The sequence below is a fragment of the Melospiza georgiana genome, chromosome 33 (genome assembly GCF_028018845.1).
Source record: "Melospiza georgiana isolate bMelGeo1 chromosome 33, bMelGeo1.pri, whole genome shotgun sequence".
NCBI lineage: Eukaryota > Metazoa > Chordata > Aves > Passeriformes > Passerellidae > Melospiza > Melospiza georgiana.
This window is the reverse complement of record NC_080462.1, coordinates 1,155,024-1,168,356: the sequence shown is the minus strand read 5'-3', so window position 1 is coordinate 1,168,356 and position 13,333 is coordinate 1,155,024. Positions and strand designations below refer to the sequence as shown.

General features: G+C 66.3%; 2 protein-coding genes across 3 annotated transcripts; both read left to right on the top strand.

Annotated features, from left to right (window-relative positions):
• Nucleotides 1–1,441: 1,441 nt before the first annotated feature.
• SCAMP3 (secretory carrier membrane protein 3) lies at nucleotides 1,442–5,840 on the top strand. Its single transcript, XM_058042848.1, has 8 exons — nucleotides 1,442–1,596; nucleotides 1,713–1,832; nucleotides 1,909–2,029; nucleotides 2,106–2,234; nucleotides 2,370–2,529; nucleotides 2,645–2,746; nucleotides 2,830–2,947; nucleotides 4,569–5,840. The coding sequence occupies exons 1-8, from the start codon at nucleotides 1,480–1,482 to the stop codon at nucleotides 4,713–4,715; spliced, it is 1,014 nt and encodes a 337-aa protein (XP_057898831.1). The 5' UTR covers nucleotides 1,442–1,479; the 3' UTR covers nucleotides 4,716–5,840.
• A 782-nt stretch (nucleotides 5,841–6,622) lies between these two features.
• ENTREP3 (endosomal transmembrane epsin interactor 3) lies at nucleotides 6,623–13,198 on the top strand. Of its 2 annotated transcripts, none has more exons than XM_058042773.1 (12): nucleotides 6,623–6,842; nucleotides 7,392–7,448; nucleotides 7,569–7,679; nucleotides 7,816–7,941; nucleotides 8,037–8,144; nucleotides 8,288–8,448; nucleotides 8,546–8,645; nucleotides 8,730–8,814; nucleotides 8,891–9,472; nucleotides 9,673–9,738; nucleotides 10,844–11,094; nucleotides 12,216–13,198. In XM_058042773.1, the coding sequence occupies exons 1-12, from the start codon at nucleotides 6,624–6,626 to the stop codon at nucleotides 12,384–12,386; spliced, it is 2,037 nt and encodes a 678-aa protein (XP_057898756.1). In that variant the 5' UTR covers nucleotide 6,623; the 3' UTR covers nucleotides 12,387–13,198. The 2 variants fall into 2 exon arrangements, with proteins under 2 accessions (XP_057898756.1, XP_057898755.1); XM_058042772.1 differs by having other exon boundaries at nucleotides 9,670–9,738.
• Nucleotides 13,199–13,333: the final 135 nt, after the last annotated feature.

The following is a 13,333-nucleotide window of genomic DNA, read 5'->3' as shown; positions in this document are numbered from 1 at the left end:
AGGCTGAAGTAGAATTAAATTATCTGCTTCATACCTTAACTTCAAGAAAATAACAAACTCCTGCTGCTGTCCAAACCCCAAATCCACAGCTTCCACCTCTGCCGGGAGCAGCTCCAGCTTTGGGAGAGGTGGGAGCTCACCTGTGGCGTTCAGATGTCACTCTCAGTCTGTGCAGAGTGTTTTTAGCAGTTTGCTGAGCACGGGGAGGGGACAGGGTGGGGACAGAGCGTGTCCTGCTCCCGGGATGCTGACGGCACCCGGGATGGGCTCGGTGTGCAGCCCACGGGCAGCTGGAGGGGAAGGATTTGGGAGATTCCTATAAATAACAGCTGCAGGAGGAATTCCCCGAGTGCTCGTCGTGCCCGGGCTCGGGGTGGGTCCGGCTCGGTGACAGCTGCTGGAGCGACCCCTGAGGGGACGGGGGGGCTGTGTGGGCAGCAGGTGAACGGTACCGGTACCGGGGCTGCCCGGTAAGAGCAGGGAGCAGGAGCGGGGGTGGGGACACGGCAGGGCAGGAGGAGCCGCTGTCCCGGCGGGTCCGGCTGGGTGGGGACCCGGAACCGTGAGGGAACCGGGGGGTGATGGGCACCGGGACACCGGGGAGTGATGGGTAATGGATACAGGGACACCGGAGGGTGATGGGTGGTGGATACCGGGACATCGGGGGCGATGGGCACCGGGACACCGCGGGGTGATGGGCGGTGGATACCGGGACACCGGGGAGTGATGGGTGATGGATACCGGGACACCGGGGAGTGATGGGCACCGGGACACCGGGAGGTGATGGGTAATGGATATAGGGACATCGGGGAGTGATGGGCACCGGGACACCGGGGAGTGATGGGCAATGGATACCGGCACACCGGTGGGGTGATGGGTGATGGATGCCGGGATACTGGGACACCGGGAGGCGATGGAGGACGGATAATGGGACACCGGGGGGTGATGGGTACTGGATACCGGGACACTGGTGGGGCGATGGGTAATGTATACCGGGACACGGGGAGGTGATGGGTAATGGACACCGGTGGGGCGATGGGTAATGGACACCGGGACACGGAGGGGTGATGGATACCGGGACACCGGGGGGTGATGGGTACTGGATACCGGGACACTGAGGGGTGGTGGGCGGTGGATACCGGGACACCGGGACACGGAGCGGTGATGGATACCGGGACCCCGGGGGGTGACGCGGTCCCGTCCCGGCCGCCCCTCCCGGGGGTGCCCGCAGGAAGGGCGGGGCCCGGGGCTGGGGTGGGGACCGGGCGCGCCGCACGTGACCCCGGGACACGTGGCCGCGTCACGCGCGCGCCCCGCCCGGCGCGGCTCCGGCGCGTGCGCAGCGGCCCCCTGCGGCGGGGGTCTCCCCGATGACGTCACGGCGCGGCGGGACCAATCAGCGGCGGGCAGGGGCGGGGCCTGGCGGCGGCGGCGGCGCCGGTCCCGCGGGTGCAGCGCGCTCCCGGTCCCGGTCCGGCCATGGCCCAGCGCGGCGGCCCCGCGGTGCTCCCGGACAACCCCTTCCAGGACCCCGCGGCGCTGCAGGCCCGGCCCGGCGCTGTGCTGGATGGCTACAACCCCTTCGAGAGCGACGCGGTGAGCGCCGGGGCCTGCCCGGGCACCGGGGCCTGTCCCGGTACCGGATCTTCTTCCCGGCACCGGAGCCCTCCCCGCTACCGGCGCGGTCTCACCCCTCTCCTCTTCCCCTGCAGCCACCGCCGCCCTTCCAGACCCCTTCGGTAGCGCCGCCGCCCCCGGTACCGGCGGCCGCGCAGCCCCCGCGGAAGGCGAGTCCCACCGAGCCCCGCAACTACGGCTCCTACGGCTCGCAGGTACGGGGGGAGGCGCCGCCGGGCCGGGACGCGGGCACCGGCCGGAGCCCAAGGTTCGTGTCCCCCCTCTCCGCAGGCCTCGGCCGCCGCCGCCACGGCGGAGCTGCTGAAGCGGCAGGAGGAGCTCAACCGGAAAGCGGAGGAGCTGGACCGGCGGGAGCGGGAGCTGCAGAACGCGGCCCTCGGCGGTGCCCAAAGTGAGCGGCGGGGCTGGGCAGGGCTGGGACCCCCCTGGAGCCCTCCTGGCTCCTCCTCACCCTCTTCCCTCCGCAGCGAGGCTCAACAACTGGCCGCCGCTGCCGTCCTTCTGCCCGGTGAAGCCGTGCTTCTACCAGGACATCCCCGTGGAGATCCCGGCTGACTTCCAGAAGACGGTGACAACCATGTACTACCTCTGGATGGGTGAGTCGCCAGCAGAGCCCGGCAGCAGCTGGAAGGATGAATTTGGGTGCTGCTGCTCTGGGGAATCGGGATGAACAGGTGGTTGTGGGGTTGGGGGAGCCTGGATGGGCTCCTGAGCTCTGTCCCGTCCCTCAGCCAGCACCATTGCTCTGTTCCTGAACTTCCTGTCCTCGCTCGCCTGGTTCTGCGTGGATCCCACGTCCGGCTCTGGGTTTGGCCTCTCCATCCTCTGGGCTCTGCTCTACACGCCCTGTTCCTTTGTCTGCTGGTACCGGCCCATGTACAAAGCCTTCAGGTGTGTCCCGAGCCCTGGGCACCTGCAGGGTGGGCTCTCCCACCCCCAGCTCCCTGTTCTCCTGCTTTAAGGAAGGTTTGGGAGCTTCCTAACCTGACTCATTTCTTCCTCCCAGGAGCGACAGTTCCTTCAACTTCTTTGTCTTCTTCTTCGTCTTCTTTGCCCAGAACGTGATGTATGTGCTGCAGGCCATCGGCATCCCAAACTGGGGATTCAGGTGGGCCGTGTGCTGACCCTGCAAGGGGTGAGAGGTGGGTGGGGGAAGAGGGAACCTGGGGGCCACAGCCTCTTGTTTTGCAGTGGCTGGATCCTGAGCCTGATAGCACTGCGGACTAACAAGGCCGTGGCAGTGATGATGATCCTGGTGTCCTTGTCCTTCACGGCCGTGGCTGTGCTGGGCATCATCATGCTGAAAAAGGTGGGTTGGGGATCGAAGCCTGCAGCCTGAGCCATCCCTCATCCCTTTTTGGGGGATGTTTGGACCATCACAGCGCTGTGTTGTTAGGAGCTGCAGCCTGAGCCATCCCTTTGGGGAGGTTTGGTCCATCACAGCTTTGTTTACTGGGAGCCTCCAGTTCAAGCCATCCTTTTGGGGAGCTTTGGGCCATTTCAACTCTCTTTACCAGAGGCCTGCAGCCTGAGGCATCCCTCATCCCTTTTGGGGAGGTTTGGGCCATCACAGCTCTGTTTCCTGGGGGTCTGCAGCCAGAGCCATCCCTCATCCCTTTTCGGGGGAAGTTTAGGCCATCACAGCTCTGTGTACTTAGGACCTGCAGCCTGAGCCATCCCTTTGGGGAGCTTTGGGCCATCACAGCTCTGTTAAACTGGTGCCTGCAGCCAGAGCCATCCCTCATCCCTTTTTGGGGGATTTTTGGACCATCACAGCTCTGTGTAGTTAGGAGCTGCAGCCTGAGCCATCCCTTTGGGGAGGTTTGGTCCATCACAGCTTTGTTTACTGGGAGCCTGCAGTTCGAGCCATCCTTTTGGGGAGCTTTGGGCCATTTCAACTCTGTTTACCAGAGGCCTTCAGCCTGAGGCATCCCTCATCCCTTTTGGGGGAGGTTTGGGTCATCACCACTCTATTTACCAGGACCTGCAGCCAGAGCCATCCCTCATCCCTTTTTGGGGGAAGTTTGGGCCATCACAACTCTGTGTACTTAGGACCTGCAGCCTGAGCCATCCCTTTGGGGAGCTTTGGGCCATCACAGCTCTGTTAAACTGGTGCCTGCAGCCAGAGCCATCCCTCATCCCTTTTGGGGAGCTTTGGGCCATCACACCTCTGTTTTCTGGGAACCTGCAGCCAGTGGCATCCCTCATCCCTTTTTGGAGAGGTTTGGGTCTTCACAACTCTGTTTACTCAGGACCTGCAGCCTGAGCCATCCCTCATCCTTTTTGGGGGAAGTTTGGGCCATCACAGCTCTGTTTAAATGGGACCTGCAGCCTGAGCCATCCCTTTTGGGGAAGTTTAGGCCATCACACCTCTATTTCCCAGGGCCTGCAGCCTGAGCCATCCCTTTTGAGGGAGGTTTGGGTTGTCACCACTCTATTTACCAGGACCTGCAGCCAGAGCCATCCCTCATCCCTTTGGGGAAGTTTGGGCCATCACAGCTCTGTTAAACTGGGGCCTGCAGCCTGAGCCATCCGTCATCCCTTCTGGGAGAGGTTTGGGCCATCACAACTTTGTTTACCAGGACCTGCAGTTGCAACCATCCGTTTGGGGAGCTTTGGGCCATCACAGCTCTGTTTAAATGGGACCTGTAGCCTGAGCCATCCCTTTTGGGGAGGTTTGGGCCATCACTGCTCTGTTAAACTGGAGCCTGCAGCCTGAGCCATCCTTTTGGGGAGGTTTGGGCCGTCACAGCTCTGTTTCCCAGGGCCTGCAGCCTGAGCCATCCTTTTGGGGAAGTTTAGGCCATCACACCTCTGTTTCCCAGGGCCTGCAGCCTGAGCCATCCCTCATCCCTTTGGGGGAGCTTTGGGCCATCACAGCTCTGTTTCCCCGGGCCTCCAGCCCTGACCCCGTTCCCTGCTGCCCCCAGATCCACTCCCTGTACCGCCGCACGGGTGCCAGCTTCCAGAAGGCGCAGGAGGAGTTTGCCGCCGGCGTTTTCTCCAACCAGGCCGTGCGCACGGCCGCGGCCAACGCCGCCGCGGGCGCGGCCACCAACGCCTTCCGCGCCCCGTAGCCTGCGGGCCCTGCCCCTCCCGGCGCCCCGGGGCTCCTCCCGAGGAAGAGGAAGGCCGAGGAAGAGGAAACCCGAGTCGCACTTTCACTGGATCCCCATCGGCTCTCAGAGGCTGCCTCATCCCGGCTTGGAAGTGCTGGTGCCTGAATCGTCTGCTGCTCTTAACCCCCTTTTTTCCTCACGGACAGAGGCTGTTGTGGTTTGTGCTGGTCCCCTCCCCTCAGCAGATTGTGGGGGAGCAGGGTGGGGAGCCCTGAGCCGTCGTCCTCCCTCCCAGCACCAGCTGCTGGGGGCAGGATCCTCCCCAGATGGCTGCGATGCTGCTTCCAGGGACTGGAACGGTCACTTGCCTTCCTTGTGCTCTCCTGTTTCCCCACCTGGTGATGACACTTGTGCTCCTTTAGGGTGTGGGAGGGTCCCCTGCCACCCCCGTGTGCCCAGGGGACCCCCATGCTCTGCCAAGAACGTCATCCCCCTCTTCCTCCTGGGGCTTGCTCCAGTGGGATGAGGATGGGGCTGGTGCTTTCCCCAGGCTGTCTCGTCCTTTTGTCCTGTCCCTTTCCCCATCCTCTCCCTCTCTTCAGGCCCAGGGATGAGGAGAGCAGGGCAGGGACAGGCAGAGCTCGGGCAGCTGCTGCTTGTGGGGATCCTGCCTTTATCGCCCGTGTGGAGCCCAAAGCCAGGCTGGGTGCCGAGGAGCAGCCCTGGCGTTTACATGGCACCCCTTTGCCTCCAGGGAGGGCTGAACAGCTCCTGCAGCCCCCTCCCCACCCGCTTCGAGGACTGTGACCCCCTTGCTGCCCCCAGCACCCTCCAGCCAAGGCCTTTGGGGGCTGAGCCAGCCCCGTGTGCAGCCCCTCGCCCCCCTTACCTGCCCTCTGTCCCCTGCCCTGGTGTCCCTGGGCGTCCCCAGGACAGGTCTCACGCATTCTGCTTCAGTCCATCTCCTCTCGGATGCTCCGGGGCTGGCGAGAGGCTTTGTGCCTTCAGCCGTGGGGGCCGGTGCCCTCCCGGTCCCGCTGGAACCGGGGCTCCTCCGGGCGTCCCCGCCTCCTCCGCTGCTCCCCCGTGTGCTGTTCCCGCCCGCTCCCGGTTTATTTAAGGAATAAATGAAGGTTCACTCTCTTCCTTCGCCATCTCCGTGCGCCTCCCGGGGGGCTGGAGGGGAGCAGCGGGGCCGCTGTGGGCGGACTACAGCTCCCGTCGTGCCGCGCGGCCGCTGTGGGCGGACTACAGCTCCCGTCGTGCCTCACGGGGGCGGCCCCGGCGCGGGCGCGGCCCAGCCCCGCCGGCCTGTGTGGGACCGGCCCCGGCGCTCCCGGCGCTCCAGCTGCGGCCCCGGGCGCTCCCCGGCCATGCTCGGCCGCAGCCTCCCGCCGCTCCGCCGTCCCCGCCCGCCGCTCCGTGCGGCGCCACGGCTGCGGGGCGCGGGGCGGACGGACCGCCGGTAGCCGCCCGCCGCCCTTAGCGGTACCGGGAACCGGCTCTGCGCCCGCCGCCGCCAGCGGAGGATGCTTCGGTCCGGAGCGCGGCTCCCGCCTGCAGGCGCTGCCCCGGGGGCCGCGTCTCGGGCGGCGGCTCTCGGTCCCCGCGGGGCGGGATGATCTCCCGGCGGGGGCCCGGCGCTGCACCGACGGCCAGGGAGGCGGCGGCGGTCCCGGGGCCGCGCTCCGTGCCCGGCCGGCGGTTCTAGGCCGGTTCCGTTCCGCGTGGCCGTGGGCGCTGCCCGAGCCCCCCCCCCCGCCCGGGGCAGGGAAGAGCCGCCATCAGCATCCTCCGGCAAGGCCGAAAGGTGGAGCCCGGCCCGTTCCCGCAGAGCGGCTGCTCCCGCTGCCCGCGGTCCTGGCGCGGTGCCGCCGGCTGCCCCGGGGCTCCGGGGCCGGCCCCGAGCCGCCGCCCGCCGCCGCCATGCCCTCCCCCAGCGACTCGAGCCGCTCGCTGACCGGCCGCAGCTCCCGCAGCCTCACCCACCTCCGCCTCCAGCGCGCCTGGCTGCAGGTCCTGCTCGTCCTGGGGCTCGTGCAAGCCGTGCTGGGCGTCCTCATCGTCACCTTCAGCCTGGTGGCGGCCACCATCACTCCCTCCACCAAAATCCGGCACTCCTGCCCGTCCTGGGCCGGCTTCTCGGTGAGTACGGGGCTGAGGGGGCTGCGCTGCTCCCCCGGGGGCTGAACCGGCCGCCGGTCCCAGGGGAGGGCAGCCCCGGTGCTCCCCCAGCCTCTGCCCGTGCCTGCCGCGGTGCATTGTGGGAGAATCCCAAGGGCTCCCCCAGGGTGACTCTGAGGGATGGGGACCCCCGAGGGGTGTGGGGGGATGTCTGGGGTCCGCAGGGAGGGCTGTGGGGGCACCACAGTGACCACAGGGCAGGGACAGGATGGCGATGGGGGCTCCGCTCTGGCTGCCGGGTATTGGGGTGGGGGCAGCACCCGGGGTCCCCCGAGGTGACCCTGCAGCACGGATGCTGGCCTGGGTTTGCTCGCTGCCCAGCCAGAGCAGCCCGCAGTCCCCAGGCCCTGAATCAGCAGTTTCTCCCATCTCGTGGCGCCAGGGCTGCTCCCGGGCTGGCTCCAGGCCTGCGGGGACCAGGGGGCTCTGCCCGTGGGCAGGGGCTGCTCTGGCCCCTGTGCCTGACAGAGCCTTCTCCCTGTGCTCACCCCGGGCCTTGTGCACCTGCAGCTGGCACTGTCCGGGCTGGTCGGCATCGTCTCCTGGAAGCGGCCGCTCACCCTGGTGGTAGGTGTTGGGGGGACACCCTTACCGCAGGCGGGGCAGCCCAGCGTGGGGAGAGCGAGCATCCCCCGGGTGCTCCGCCGGCTCCCTGCTCCGCCGGCAGCCCCTCTCCTCCCGCTGCAGATCGCCTTCTTCACGCTGCTCTCGGTGCTGGCCGTCATGCTGAGCCTCGCCGGCTCCATCCTGTCGTGCCAGAACGCGCAGCTGGTGAAGACCCTGGAGGCCTGCGAGAGGGTGAGGCCGAGCAGGGATCCCCGGGGTTCATGCCTGGCTTGTGGGGGGGCTCTGCGGAGCTGGCGGGGATGTGCTGGTGGCTCTCAGGGGGATTGCACGGCACCCGGAGCTTCCTCGCAGTGTTTCTTGTCGCCAGGAGAGGGACACGTGTGTCTGCTGCCAGGCCCGCTCGGAGCCCCCGCCCGCCTCCTGCAGCCAGCAGAGCGAGCAGCTCACCATGTTCCCCAACGCCAACTGCCGGAGCATCCGTGTGGCGCTCAAGGTGGAGGAGCTGGGGAATGCAAGGGTTCCCTGGGAAGCGGCCGCAGCCCCGGCCATGGCTCTGCGGGCTCTGCAGCTCACCCCACTGCTCCCCAGGATCTCCTCTTCAGTGTCTGTGGCTTGACCATCTTCTCCACCGTCATCTGCATGCTCTCTGCTGTCGTGTGCTGCATCCAGATCTTCTCCCTTGACATCGTCCATGTGGTGAGTCCCAGGCTGGGGTGGTCCCTGGGGTGCCAGGGCAGGACCTGGCCCCAGCCAGGTACAGATTAAAGCCCGGGATGCACATCCCTTGCTGGATCTCAGCCCAGGAGGTCCCAGCTCTCCCCTGTCCCCTCCCCCTGCAGCTGGTCCCACAGCGCTCCAGCTCTGTGACGTTGGAATGCACGTCCCCACCTGACACCTTCCTGCAGAGCATGATGGACTTCGAGGAGTTTGTGCCCCCAGTGCCACCACCCCCCTACTACCCACCTGAGTACACCTGCAGCTCCGAGACGGATGCACAGAGGTACCACTGGGAGCAAGGCTGCTAGCACAGGGGGGTCTGTGTGTCCCCAGGCTGGGCTTGTCCCACCCAGAGTGGCTTTTCTGCTTTGTCTCCACAGCATCACCTACAACGGCTCCATGGACAGCCCCGTGCCCCTCTACCCAACCGATTTCCCCCCATCCTACGAGACTGTGATGGGGCTGCGGGGAGACAGCCAGGTGGGGGCTGTGGGGCTGTGAGCAGAGCAGGCTGGGCACGATGGGCCTCCAGCTCAGCTGAGCCCCGTGCCTGCTCCCCCACAGGCCACCCTGTTCGACTCGCAGCTGACAGAGGGCTCCCACGCCTGCACCTGTGACCGCGTCCCCTCCATCGTGCTCAGCGGGGAAGGTGAGTGCCGCCCCCAGGACGATGGCAGGGCCGGCCCTGGCAGCTCCTCAGCCGTGCCCATCCTCTCCCCTCGCAGTCTCCATGGACAGCGGCTCCCTGATCATGTCGGAGATCATGGACATCCCCGGGGACAGCAGCCCCTCGGAGGACTCGTGCCTGCTGGAGCTGCAGGGCTCCATGCGCTCCGTGGATTACGTCCTGTTCCGCTCCATCCAGCGCAGCCGCGCCGATTACTGCCTGAGCGTGGACTGCGTGCAGTGCAGCCACCACGCCCGCAGCCCCACGCTGGCCCTGCAGGGCCCCTTCGAGGAGATGCCCCAGCCCCGAGTGCGGGGCGAGCGCTCCTATTCGTGCTCCACCGCCGAGCCCGGCCCCGACGGCGGCGGCGTCCTGGTGGGGGGAGCCGTGACCCACAGCTGCAACCGGCTGGTGGGGCCCGTGCGCTGTGCCGGGCCCTGCTTCCCCGAGGTGCGCCTCAAGGACAAGGGCTCCTCGCTGCAGGGACGCGGGGGTGGCCGCCACACGGACAGCGCCACCGCCGGCCGCCCCCGGCGCAACAGCGAGACCTCGTGCCCTTCGTCCCCGGCCCCGGGGATGGCCCCGCGCCCGCTGCTGAGGTCGCACAGTGACCCCGGTGTCCCCATGGCCGGCCGTGCTGGTAGGTGACAGTGACCTCTGGGATGGGATGGGAGTGTGGCAGCGTCTGTGCGGTGCGGCCGGGTGGGATTAGAGCCAGTCTGGGATGGAACGGGGGGAGCAGGGGAGGTCTGCTGGGCTGGGAGCAGGGGTGCTGGAGGGTTTTGCTGCTTGGGGTGTGCACACCTGCCCAGGCCTGAGGGCTCTCTCTGCTCCCAGCAGATTTCAGGGAAGTACTTTATACCAAAGCACTGGAGGACACCGTGTCCGACTCCTCCGCTGATACAGGTCAGAGCACTGGGGTGTACTGGGAGAGAAATGGGGCACAGGGGGGTGTCTGAAGCCCTCTGGGGATTGAACTCAGCCTGTTGGGGCTGGGACTGCTCCTGTTGACTGGGGATGGGACACAGCAGGACCCCAGGGCTCTGAGGGTAGGTCTGCTGGGAGCAGCATCCTGGGGTGTGACAGTGGGGACGGGTCCATCAGAGCAGTGTCCTGTGCCTGTCAGAGCAATGTCCTGAGTCTGACAAAGGGGACAGGTCCATCAGAGCAGTGTCCCGGGTCTGATGATGAGGACAGGACTGTCAGAGGAGTGTCCCAGGTCTGATGGTGGGGATGGATCCATCAGGGCAGTGTCCTGGGTCTGACAATGGGGACAGGTCCATCAGGGCAGTGTCCTGGGTCTGATGATGAGGACAGGACTCTCAGAGCAGTGTCCCTGCTCTGTGTGTCCCAGTAACACTGCCACAGCAGTGTCCTGGGTCTGACAATGGGGACAGGTCCATCAGGGCAGTGTCCTGGGTCTGTCGGAGCAATGTCCTGGGTCTGACAGTGAGGACAGGACTGTCAGAGCAGTGTCCTGTGTCTGATGACAAGGACAGGACTGCCACAGCAGGGTCCTGTGCCTGTCAGAGCAGTGTTCTGGGTCTGATGACAAGGACAGGACTGCCAGAGCAGTGTCCTGGGGACACCAATGGGGACAGGTTCATCAGGGCAGTGTCCCTGGTCTGATGACAAGGACAGGACTGCCAGAGCAGTGTCCTGGGTCTGACAATGGGGACAGGTCCATCAGGGCAGTGTCCTGGGTCTGTTGGAGCAGTGTCCTGGGTCTGACAGTGAGGACAGGACTGTCAGAGCAGTGTCCCTGGTCTGATGACAAGGACAGGACTGCCAGAGCAGTGTCCCTGGTCTGGTGACAAGGACAGGACTGTCAGAGCAGTGTCCCTGGTCCGATGACAAGGACAGGACTGCCAGAGCAGTGTCCTGGAGACACCAATGGGGACACCAATGGGGACAGGTTCATCAGGGCAGTGTCCCTGGTCCGATGACAAGGACAGGACTGCCACAGCAGTGTCCTGAGTGTGACAGTGTCCTGAGTGTGACCTCCCCACAGGGCTGTGCTCCGAGGCCTGCCTGCTCCACCGTTCCCACTGTGATTCCCCGCCGCTGCTGCGGGCTGGCTCCGTGGGGAAGAACAAGCTGCCACCCTCCAAGAAGGTGCCACAGCAGCTGTCCAAGACGGCCACCCGCTCCCTGGGGGACCTCAAGGGCTACCGGGGCACCCGTGGGCTGGTGGCCAGGTTCCTGCAGAGACCCAAGCGCAGCGTGGAGGTGTCTGGGCACAGCTTCCACGGGCACAAACAGGTGGGTTCTGGAAGCCACAAGGGATGGGCAACTCCTCCTTCCCATCCACGCTCTCCCTCCCTTCTCTTTCCATCAACACCTCCGCCCTGGCCCTTCCATTGTTTCATTCCCCTGCTGCACCCCCATCGTGTGGGCACCCTGGCTGCAGGCAGAGCGTTCTTCCTGCAGCACCATCCTTGCCCAGCCCTTCCTGGGGGGCAGCTCCTTTTCCTTGATCCCCACTGGAGCCACAGGTGGGAAAATCATCCCTGTTGCAATGGCTTTTGCTTTGCCCCTGAGTCACTGCACCCGGAGGCAGCTGCTGGGACATCCCCACAGCTCAGCTTTACGGGAGTCCTTGCGCAGCCCAGGAGGCCTCGACGGGAACCAACCTGTCCCAAATGCCAGCGTGGGCGCGTGATGCACGCCTCTGCCATCCCTGTCACCTCTGTCCTCCTGCCCCATGTGCTGCCTGGCCGTGCTGGCGTGGGGGGGATTGAGCACATGGGGGTGGCACAGGCACTGGTGCCATGGGCAGGGATGCCACGGGCAAGGGTTCATGGGCAGAGGTGTCATGTGCAGAGGTGTCATGTGCAGGGGTACCATCGGCAGAGGTGCCATGGGCAGGGGTGTCACGGGCAGGGGTACCATCGGCAGGGGTGTCAGGGCTAGGGGTGCCATGGGCAGGGGTGTCAGGGCTAGGGGTGTCACGGGCAGGGGTGCCACAGGCAGGGTGTCATTGACAGGAGTGTCATGGACAGGGGTGCCACGGGCAGGGGTGCCATGGGCAGGGTGTCATGGACAGGGGTGTCACGGGCAGGGGTTCATGGGCAGAGGTGCCACGGGCAGGGGTGTTACGGGCAGGGGTGTCAGGGCTAGGGGTGCCATGGGCAAGGGTGGCACAGGCAGAGCTGCCACGGGCAGGGGTGCCACAGGCACACATCACAGGCAGGGGTACCATGGGCAGGGATCCACGGACAAGGGTGCCATGAGAAAGGGTATCACGGGCAGGGGTACCATGGGCAGGGGTTCACAGGCAGGGCTGCCATGGGCAGCGGTGTTACGGGCAGGGTACCATGGGCAGGGGTGCCACAGCCAGGGCTGCCATCCCTGTGGCTGCAGCCCATCCCCGTGCCCTGCAGGTTCCCTGGAGTGCCTGGCCGGCTGCAGAGCGGCCCCACGAAGGGATCCACCTGCAGAGCTGCGGGGACCTGAGCTCCACGTCGTCCCTGCGGCGGCTCCTGTCCTCGCGCCGCCTGGAGCGCGGCCGCCCGCGGAGCCTCAGCGGCGCCTGCAAGGAGAGCGCGCTCTGAGGGCACGGCCTGGCACGGACCCTCTGCTCCGGGGAGGGAATCCTGCTCTGGGCTCAGCCCTGGACATTGCTGGGACATTGCTGCTGCTGCCCTGGTGGGGCTGGGCCCTGCCCTGCTGCCCCGGGCGTTTGGCTGAGCCCCTTCCCCGAGCAGGGCTGGGGTTGGGGGCTGGTCCCCTGGGGTGTCTGTGGGGAGCCAGGACAGCTGTGCCTGTCCCCATCTGCCTGTCTGGGATGGTTATGCCTGTTCCTTGTCCTGTTCCTTCTTCTGGGCATGCCTGTCCCTTGCCCTGTCCCTTGTGCCAGCTGTGCCTATTCCCTGGGATGGCCACGCCTGTCCCCTGCCCTGTCCCATGTCGTGGCTGTGCCTGACGCACGCACTGGCCATCCCCTGTCCCTCGTGCCAGCTGTGCCTGTAGCCTGGCATGGCCGTGCCTGTCCCCTGCCCTGGCCATGCTGTCTCTTTGGCTGGCTATGCTGGCTTGATCCCCGGTCCCTTGTGCCAGCCATGCCTGTCCCCTGTCCCCTCCACTGGCCGTGCCTGTCTTCTGCCTTGTTCTTTTGGCTGGCCATGCTGGCTTCATCCTCAATCCCCTGTGCCAGCCGTGCCAGTCCTCCAGGACGACCTTGCCTGTCCCCAGTGCTGGCCCGGTCCCTGGCCTCCTGTGCCAGCGTACCCCGGAACTGCCACGCCTGTCCCTTGCTCTGTCCCCTGTCTCCAGGCCCTCCGCCCCGTTCGGTGCCGGTGCCGGTGCTGGCCGTGCCCGTTCCTCCCCGCCCGGCTGCGCCCGGGCCGCGCTGCGGGGCCGCTCCCGCGGCCGCTGCCCCTCGCTAGAGACCGAATAAAGGTGGTCGCCGCCGCCCACGGCGCCGGTGTCACGGGGCGGGCGGGGCCCAACGGGGCGGGGCGGGCGGTCAGCTGACCGGTCACGGGGTGCCGGCTCCCGG

Excerpts from the sequence above, each read along its gene's own strand:
- SCAMP3 (XM_058042848.1), top strand. The coding sequence starts at position 1,480 with ATGGCCCAGCGCGGCGGCCCCGCGGTGCTCCCGGACAACCCCTTCCAG. Across the intron at positions 2,030-2,105 it reads GGCCCTCGGCGGTGCCCAAA|CGAGGCTCAACAACTGGCCG; the intron begins GTGAGCGGCGGG and ends TTCCCTCCGCAG. Across the intron at positions 2,235-2,369 it reads CATGTACTACCTCTGGATGG|CCAGCACCATTGCTCTGTTC; the intron begins GTGAGTCGCCAG and ends CCCGTCCCTCAG.
- ENTREP3 (XM_058042772.1), top strand. The coding sequence starts at position 6,624 with ATGCCCTCCCCCAGCGACTCGAGCCGCTCGCTGACCGGCCGCAGCTCC. Across the intron at positions 7,680-7,815 it reads CCCTGGAGGCCTGCGAGAGG|GAGAGGGACACGTGTGTCTG; the intron begins GTGAGGCCGAGC and ends TCTTGTCGCCAG. Across the intron at positions 11,095-12,215 it reads GCTTCCACGGGCACAAACAG|GTTCCCTGGAGTGCCTGGCC; the intron begins GTGGGTTCTGGA and ends CGTGCCCTGCAG.